The 9,450-nt window shown below is 41.5% G+C and overlaps 1 protein-coding gene across 1 annotated transcript; it reads right to left on the reverse strand.

The window, feature by feature from the left end:
• Positions 1-3,539: 3,539 nt before the first annotated feature.
• On the reverse strand, positions 3,540-7,951 carry SMIM20 (small integral membrane protein 20). The gene is made up of 3 exons (XM_026071120.1): positions 7,812-7,951; positions 5,400-5,456; positions 3,540-4,076 (listed from the first exon to the last, which is right to left on the reverse strand). The coding sequence occupies exons 1-3, from the start codon at positions 7,918-7,920 to the stop codon at positions 4,039-4,041; spliced, it is 204 nt and encodes a 67-aa protein (XP_025926905.1). The 5' UTR covers positions 7,921-7,951; the 3' UTR covers positions 3,540-4,038.
• Between the last annotated feature and the right edge of the window lie 1,499 nt (positions 7,952-9,450).

The following is a 9,450-nucleotide window of genomic DNA, read 5'->3' on the forward strand; positions in this document are numbered from 1 at the left end:
GATATATGACAAAGAAATAGATGTAAAGTATGTCCATTCCAGTCTTCTGTCAGACCACCCATATTTAGGCTGTGATAGTATTGCCATAGTAGCACAGAACCCGGCCTGAGCTAAATCCAGAGAAGGAGGTAATTAGCTCCTTACTGAACACACTGGTGGCATACCAGACTGAAAGCTACGTCTGTCCAAGCTGCACTCCCAGCAGATACACTCCAAGAGAAGAGGAAAATACACAGAAAACGGTATCACAGAATAGAAGCAAAGGGCAGGAACAGCTGTGATCCGAAAGAACACTGCCTGAAGGAAGTCATGAAGCTATTGAACAAGCAATACAATTTAACAAATAATAAAAGGTTATGGCTCTACTCCTTGATTTTTTGTGGCAGCAGGTTTCTCAAAGATCTGAATGTAGTCCACACCATCTGTGCAAGTAACATGACTGCCAGTTCCTTTTTAGAAAGGCCAACTGAGGAACAAAGCAGGTAAGCAATTACCCTCATTGCTGTTGGGTTTTATAGTTTAAACTCTGTTCCCAGCTTACATAAGATCTTCCTTTAGCAGTTATATTTATCCTCACCATGCTTTGCAAGGCAGGGGAGTACTATTATTCCCATTTTACAGCCAGGGAACTGAAGCTCAAAGGCTAAATTACTTACACACTGCCAGAAAAAGTGTGGTGGAACAGGGAACTGACCACAAGTGTCCTAATTTCCAAGGAAGCGTCTTAACCACTGCACCACTTTTCTTGCAAGGCCCACACAATCTGCACTATGCAGGAACACACCTAGGATCATAGACTAATATGCGAAAATGAGAGTGATTTATGCTTTAACCTGCACTTTGTTTTTTGCCCTCCAGTCCTACATTGTCCACACATAAACAGTATAGCTTTTGCAGCACTTTCTCAGAAGCTGGAAAACAATTTCCTTCCACTAGCAAACATACTGTTTGAGCCGTGTGGCACAACAAAAAAGCCAATGCAGCTTTTCATTTACTGCTGTGTCTGCATATTAACATAAAGAAGGTCAGTAGGAGTGTTCACAGTTCTAAGAAAATGAATAGTTAATTATTACTAGAGAGCAAAAAGGGAAAACAGATGATTTATTTTGGTGTAGAAAACAGCCAAATCACAAGAACTGCTTCTTTTTCTGTGGCCTGTTTTTTGTGGGAGGGCATACATACAGTAAAATTTGCAATGATCAGTTGAGGGTATTCAGGATGTTTGAGTATTAAAGAAAAAAAATCCCTTCTTAGCTTACCAGTAGGAACAATCTCAATAAATCAAATGCAATATTCAGCAAATATTTAAGAATCCCATTTTTCTTCCTCATTTGTATCACCTGGCAACTTGCTAGTAGCTTTTGCCATATTCACTCCTCCTGAATCCTCCTGAAGAGTTTGTGTTTGACGACTTTACTGTATCATCAGCAGTCCATAATGCTTCAGAGTCATGCTGCATTTAGACCAAAATGCTCTTGTTCTTCATATACAAGTATTAATAACTTCAAAACTAATCAGTTTAATCAGCAGGCCCAAACTTAGTACTATCATTTTTTTCTGTTAGGATGTCAAAGCACTGTTTAAAACTCTTATCCAATCCTCCAAAGGCTAAAGTTACATTTTCTGTTTGTATTTCATCTAGAATAAATAAGCGAAATGTATTTATACTACAAAATATACATGATTTAAAAACATCTTTAGAAAACATTTTTATTAAATGCTTTATCCCAAACTTTCTATTAGAACAATCAGAGAAGGTAGACCCAAACTACCAAATCAGTTCTTCTGCAAAAGGCAGATTAGTCACACTGATATTTCTGAAGTACTAATAATTATGTAAAATTATGAATACTTATAAAATCATCTAACATCTTGATGTGCTTGTGTTGAAAAATAATTGTTATTGCAGGCTACAACAGCAGCAAGAATTCTTACTTTCTGACTAAGATAATGAAAGAGTTCTGGGGAGGACAATTTGCTGTCTACCCAGCCCAACTTCACCTGTAACCAGGCAGTTAGGAGAAAGAGGGGTTCATGTCCAGTCCCCTTGAGCAGAGCAAAATGCTGTCACTCAGCCCAGAAAGCCAATGGCAGGATTAGGACTTCTGATGTGAATCTCTGGCAAATCTTTAGGCAACTGGCAAATGCCAAAGAAATAGCAGAAAACTTAAGTAAAACTTCAGGGGAGTTATTGCAATATGTTTCTTGCTCACTTTTTTTTTTTTATTGGTTTCCAAGAATAATAATTGGTTTTAACCAGATAAAATATCAAACATTTGAAAAAGACTTTCACTATCCTAACGCTTTTAACAGGTTGTGCATCAGCCCACTTAATTAGATGGATGACAGCAAATGAGAAAGTGACAATTATTAAAAAAAAAGACATCATTTCCTGAGTTTATTCACTGCAATAGTAAGCAACAGGTATGCACTGCTGCAAATTCTTTACAGGATATTACAAAACTTCTTAAGCTTATTTGCATATGCTGTCACCTCATTCTTGCACTGTTAGGAACTACAGATCATGACCAACAGGCATGTAAGATTTTATAAATGCAACATTTGAGTAAAATGAAGGCAAAAGGCTCAGAAACCACTAGCACACTGCCACTGTTCTGAAACTATCTAATGTTTCTCTAGGCAAGAGCCAGACTCAGCAAATTACTCAACATCACAAAGCGGATGAGTAGCAGAGATTCAGTCTTACTTCCTAAGTTCTGATCAAGTAATTTAATGACCCCTGTCACATCATTTATCCTGCAGAAGTGATGGGTTAATAACTGCTCCACACTACATGATCTAAGCTTTTTTAAGCACCTGAGAACTCACTGGCATCAACTGCGGTCACATTTTCCTGGCAAGCAAACTGAAAAAACTATAATGCTTACTGTGATAACAGAAGTCTCTTAAAAAAAAAAAAAAAAATCAGAAGTGCATATCTGAGTGGGAGGGGAATGACAATGAAAGGTAGAAAATGAACAGTGGATAACAAAATCATGGTTTGAAAAAAACCCATGATACATGTCAAGTCTTTTATCTGAATTATTATTAAAGTGTGTGATGTATACAAAAATAAACTAACGCCTGGTAATTTAATAAATAATACTCACTGCACATACATTCATGTAAACTACACAGATCTTGTAATGGTCTTTAATGTGTTGCTGTCAATAATGAAGTGCTGAGAATAAAGTGAGAAGTGAGGAAAAAAAGGTAGCAAATTCCAGTTAAATGAACATGCTAAATTAGCACTCTGGAAATATCAGATAGGTTATAAATCATAGCTACAGTTTATAGACAGTTTCTTTCTTCTGAAATCTGAAAACACTTAGCTAATTCATAACCTATTGCTTAGAAAGGCATCCAGTTAGGGTAAAGATTTTTAGTAGGGGCAATCCTTTACTGATTTGTTCTAATGATCATTATTCTCAGAATAAAAAAGTGATTTTCAAAACAGAACCTTTAAAGGGTCTATTTTTCCACTCCAACATTTGGTGTTAACCTATTTGCAAAACAACAAAATGAAAAAAAACCACACATCGGTTTAAAAGGAAGAAATTTTAATATACAAATTTACACTCATCGTGTTATATTTTCTGCACTGGTCTCTCTCAGTATATACTTCTATCATTCTATTATGTTTTCATAATAAAACCACAAAAAGTAATTCTCATACCACAGAGGAAGCTGTAGCGGTCTGCATCATTTATTCTATTCATAATTTATTCTAGAAATGTTTACAGATTGACCACAAAAACAATTCCACTTCCCTCTTGTCAAGGAAATAAATATTTCAGTTCTAAACTCAAGAATCATTCAGCTTCCTTACAGTCCGTGCATTATGCCCCAGGATCGACTGTCAAAATAGTATGCTTTTTCCTCTTGGCATCCCAACCAGTAGTGTTTGTTTCCCCTCATGTGCCCACACATGTTCAGCATTCTTCTCCAGAAACACTTGAAGACCCACTTCAGCATAAGAAGAGGCAGCTGAAGATGTCTGTCTTCAGTCTTGCCATGCAATGCATTCAGCCAGCAACATTACTTTCTTCCAAATGGATCAGACCATACTTTCAATCCTACAAATCAAATATGAAATTCCAGCAGTTCAGAATTAGACTGTTGAAACAAGTTTGGTCTGCTACTCCAGCCTTGTGTACAAAACAAAGAACCCCTCTAACAGTTTCTGTACTCAGCTCACCACTCTGCTTAAGCTTACACAAATATTTTAGAAAGACAACCTCATCTTGATCTTAAGCTTCAAATAATGGAAAATCCATCACATCCATAGGTAAGGTGTTCCAATATTATTACCATCATCTAGAATAACACTTTATTTTACATTTGAATTTGTCCAGATTTTGCTTTCACCTAGTGGATCTCAACTTTTTCATCTAAATTTAGCTGGTGATGAAAATTTATACTGAGTAGCCTTGGTCATCAAGTACATACATCTCAGATAGCTGGGACAGGCCTATCCTCTTTAAAGTTTCATTAAAAAAGGCAGGTTTACCAGACTTCAATTTTATAACTCTTTTCCTATTTCTCTTCAGTGTTTCAGCACTTGCTTGGACTGCAAGTCCTGCACTGATGACTTAACTGATAAGTGTAGTAAGGACATGGTATTAATCCTATTTGATTCTCCCCTGCTGTTGATGTTAGATTTTTCTAAACACAGGAAAAACTTACCCTTTAACATACTTGGATATGAGCTATTTCATCAAGACAAGCATTCTTATGCATATAAATGAGAAGCTCCAACCTTGAATACTTAATACCAGTTCCGTGACCTATGAAACACCAAACTATCGAGGATGGTCTATCATACTACTTTTTTTTTTTCTCCACTCATATGCTTTTCTATCCCGTCGACTAGAAGCAGCAACTATCAAGCTGTTAGCATTGCATTCAAAATTTTCCTGAATGTACTGGATTTCTGACTTACTCCTCCTCCTGTGAGGCTGGAAGGTACTGGTTTATGAGCTACAGCTCATAAAATGTGCCTAAGCCAAATTGAAAAGCAATATTCCACAAAGTAAGAGCACAGAAAGTATATTTGTTACAACTAGGCCTCAGACCGCTTATGGCTGCTGTTCACTTTGACCTGGTTTAGAAATTAATTTCTGATGTGGAATTTGACATCTGTTTAATAAAGTATGGAGATATCAGAATTAATGCAACTTATTTGGTCAATTAAATCAATTTAAAAAACAAGTTTTGTTAAATTCAAAATTTTTAAGTGAAGAATTGGCCCAAGGAAACATTTTCTTGATAAGTTTATTATAAAATAAAAATAAATTAACATATTACTTGAATCTATTCTTTAAGTTCACAGAAATATTCAGGTCTTACTTCACAAAGACCTGTGAAATAATGAATACAAACACATAAATCAAGTATACCTGGAGGCTGAATGTTCTCTTGAACAATACCAGCTCGGTTTATTGACTGCTCTTTCTCTGGAAAACAGAACAGAAAGAAAAATACTAGTAAAAAAAAAAACCAGACGTCTTGATAGCACCTAGTAAAATTATATTGAAAATTATATTCATTCTGGATACTATCCTGTAAATTCTGGTCTACACAATGAACAGCAGGTCTGTTTGGGAAGATTATAGCCAAACTATAAGATAACCATCTTAAAGTAATGGCTACTTCTTAAAAAAGATGGAAAAATACCTGCCATGACACCATAATTTAAGGAACGACTAGTACCTTTAGGAGCTATCACTCATATGCTCAACATAAAACTGTAAGAGTTTTATTCTTTTCAGAAGTGGTGATTCCCAATTTCAGGCCCTGAAAGATGTTACATTCTATCACAAGCAGATTTCATGACAGCATCTATAAAGTCATCACTTGTAAATGTGTGAAATTAAATACCAGGGACGATATTTTCCCTGCAATGGATCTGTCTCAGATTTTTAAGTTTCAAACAGTTCCAAGAACAGAAGTAGGCAAATCTATATCCTGTTAAATGCTTTACTATTGTAGTGCTTTGGAGCACAAAATCAAAGCTTGGCTGGATTGAACTTTTAAGCCTTTAAAAAAACACAGTTTGTACATCCTCAGGGGAAACCTGGAACTAAGTTCACCTTAAAACCAAAATTTATGAACATCCTATTCTCACCAAGAATGGACAAGCACTATGTGTTACCAGGCTGTCCTGGTAACACTGCTGCACTACTGTGCCTCATTTGTCCAGAACGTGAAAGATGCACAATAAACACAAGATGGAAGAAGGAAAACATATCATTTCATGTTTACACATTCAGTGTTACTCCACAGAACTAAAATCCATTCTTGCCTTTTGCAGTATTACTGTGTGATGCTAGTCCAGGTGTCAGCTTCCCAATACAAAGAAATATTGAGCATTCACCCATAGCTCAAGTCAATGGGAAGTTTGAGCTTCAACAGGTGCTTTACTGTCATACAGCTCACTAAACAGTTCCAAAAATTACAACACTTTTGTACACCAAAGATTAAAACTAATGCTTACACTTCTCGAGCACTACAACTGTGAAAGTCCATGCTCTCAGCAGACTGTTATGAAAATGAATGCTTATGCAGCACTCATACCACAGTGATGTCAAGAAAAGCCCACAGGAAACTAATAAAGGTGTCATCAAAGCAGAGTTTGACCAACATGTAATAAATAAAGCCTAGAATCACACATTAAATAACAAGTTTAAGTACTTGCTAACTGCATACTGCCTACCCTGTGTGCTAAATGGAGATTAACAAAAGAAACTAACCTGCTAGGGTTGATCATATAATTCACAAGTACACAGGAGAAAGCTTATCTATTAGTTCTATTATTTCCTTAATACTGAGTCACACTTGTACCATTTTCAGAAAGCATGCCACAAGCAAAAGTAAGCATAAGGTTTTTTTAAATGTGAACACAGAACAAAAAACCTATCTTTGTGGGCAGTTTCCAAGTTCATAAACATGGCTTCCTTAAACAATTTTGGTTTCTTGCAAGTTAAATTTTACTTCAGCATAGATGTGAGGCTAAAGTCCCTCTGAGAAGAACAATAAGTTGGTTAACCCTTTTCCATTTTTTTCTTCCTAGAAATCCCTTCAGCTGCCTGAAGAGGTTAACCATATAAATCTTGATTTTATTGTCATTAGCTTCTACAGCTTGTAAAAGGTCAAGTGAGGGGATGAGATTTGTTACACCAAAACTTTTCCCCATTTCCTTTACAGCAGTTAATAAAGATTTAGGAATAACACGTGCTCCCCCTGCTGCTCCTGCGGCACAGAGCACCCGACTGGACCGCTGAGGTTTCACACACAGCATCCTATGTTGTCAAGTCCTCAAAGGCTCCCTGGTTACAAAGTAACTCACAGGTGGGAAAAAAGGGGGCAGTTGTGCCCTTTGACCGGTTCGAGCAGGTCCCCTCTGCTGTGTTTCGAGCAGGAGAGTGTGTTTTTCTTCACCAGTCAGGTTCAAAGAAAACTCTGCAGACTGATCACAGCTCTAGCGAGTCAGTGCAATTGCTAAAGAATGTGTTACCATGCCTTAAATCGAGCACTGCAATTGGGACTGAAATACATAACTTGCATAACTTCTTTAATTGTACCTATGGTCGTTCTTAAAGTAATTATCTCAAAGAACAGCCAAGCGTATTTTCAACCACCCTCCGGCCAACAATTTAGCGTCAGCTTGAAGCAGAAGCACCCCGAGGCTTACCGCTGCTACGCGGGCGAACAGCAAGCCACTCACGCAGGGAGCCGGCACGCGCGGGTGCCCGGCCCCGCCGCCCGCCCCGCGGCCTCCCCAGCGCCCGCTAGGCCGCGCCCCCGCTCACTGTACTCCTCCGGCTGCAGCAGCGGCCGGAAGTAGATGGGGTAAAAGGCCGCGCCCACCACGGCCGCGAAGCCGCCGAAGATGAACACGGTGCGCGACAGCCCCGCCATGGCCGCCGCCGCCGCCGCCGCCGCCGCCGCCGCCGCCCGGAAGCTGCGCGCCTCCCGCTTCCGGCGTAAACAGGAAGTGGGACTTGTCACGTGGGGCGCCGCGCCGCCCGGCGGGGGAGGGGCGGCCGTTAACGGCGCGGAGAAGCCCTGGGCGAGCGGTAGCCGCGTCCAGCCACCCCAGCTGCGGCCTCCGTGTCCTTGTTGTGCGCCGTTGTGCGGAAAGCCGAGCAAGCGCCTGTGATGCTAAACAGAAAAGTTCCCCAAAGCCCGTGGTCGCCTGAGCGGACAGGTCCCGCTGCCCGCGTTACCTTTACCCTGGCTGYGAGGCAGCGGGACGGGCTGCCGAGGAGCTTGTGGCGGAAGGGCACAGCGCCGGGAACCGCCTGCAGCTGCTCCGTCAGGCTCTGAGTGCAAAAGTGCTCTGGGTTTTGATGGAAGCTTTGCATGCTCATATGCGTCAGCAATCTTCTTAGTTTTGAGCAGAAGGAGGAGAGAACGAAAAATGCTTTAGCACCAGATTTGGTGTTTAGGTGTCTTACAAAAAACCACGGTTTTAAACAACACGGGCCTTTTAGGCTGTTCCTTTTGGTCACCGTTCGTTTGTAAGATGTGTCTATCAGGAGTTTCCAGAGCCATAGGTGTGTGACAAAGGGGAGGTTTTAGAAGCACGGAAATTTCAAAGACTATTTTATTGATATTTAATGGTCACTGTCACACATAGGCACCTTTATGACATAAGTTATTTTTGCATTCCTGACAAACACATTCCACATTTTCCTGTGGAAAAGAAATAGGGGTGATTGATGCCCCTTTCTGGAGCAGGCTCTGCTGACGGTCTCCCGAGGCTTCATCTGTGGGAAGCAGGGCACCCACTGGTTTTGGCTGGCTCGCGAGGCTCCCACCTCCCACCCTCCAACTGAGCAAAGGGGCAGCCTGGACTCGGAGAGAGCAGGCAAAGCGGCCTCGTATGCCTGCTAGCACTCCGTGCCACCTGCATTACCTGCGGAGACGTTAGCATTTCTGTGTGTACAGCCTCTGCCCTAAACTAAACAGCGCGAAGTTTTGTTACTGTGTGATCATTCGTCATCCGCGAGCAGGATGAAGAATCTCCACTTGCGTTCATCACAATAAATTAAAGGGTGGGAGCAGCCCTTCAGGGCTGAGCTGGAAGGAGGCAGCCAGTCTAAGAAATGCAGGCTGCAGGCGTGAGGCCCGGAAGGGGGGAGAGAACAAAACGGGGAGCTGAACGGTAACCCCGAAACGTGGATGTCCAGGAGGCGGCCTCCGCTGCGTGGCCGGGGTGGGCACTTCACGGGGCCGCGTCCCCCCGCGTGCCGCAGGGCTCCCGTCACAGCGCCTGGAAATGATCATCCGCTCCGGGGTCGCTGGCCGCTCGCTATTTACCGGTGCTTGTGGGGGGTTTCGGGGCGCCTGCGAGCACGGCCGATAACCGGGGCGGCGAGGCAGGCTGGGCGCGGCGGTCCCGAGGAGCTCGGCCCCCGCCGGGAGGCGGCGCCGGCCCGGCTGGGG

Source organism: Apteryx rowi, unplaced genomic scaffold, assembly GCF_003343035.1.
Source record: "Apteryx rowi isolate R43461 unplaced genomic scaffold, aptRow1 scaffold_321, whole genome shotgun sequence".
Classification (NCBI taxonomy): domain Eukaryota; kingdom Metazoa; phylum Chordata; class Aves; order Apterygiformes; family Apterygidae; genus Apteryx; species Apteryx rowi.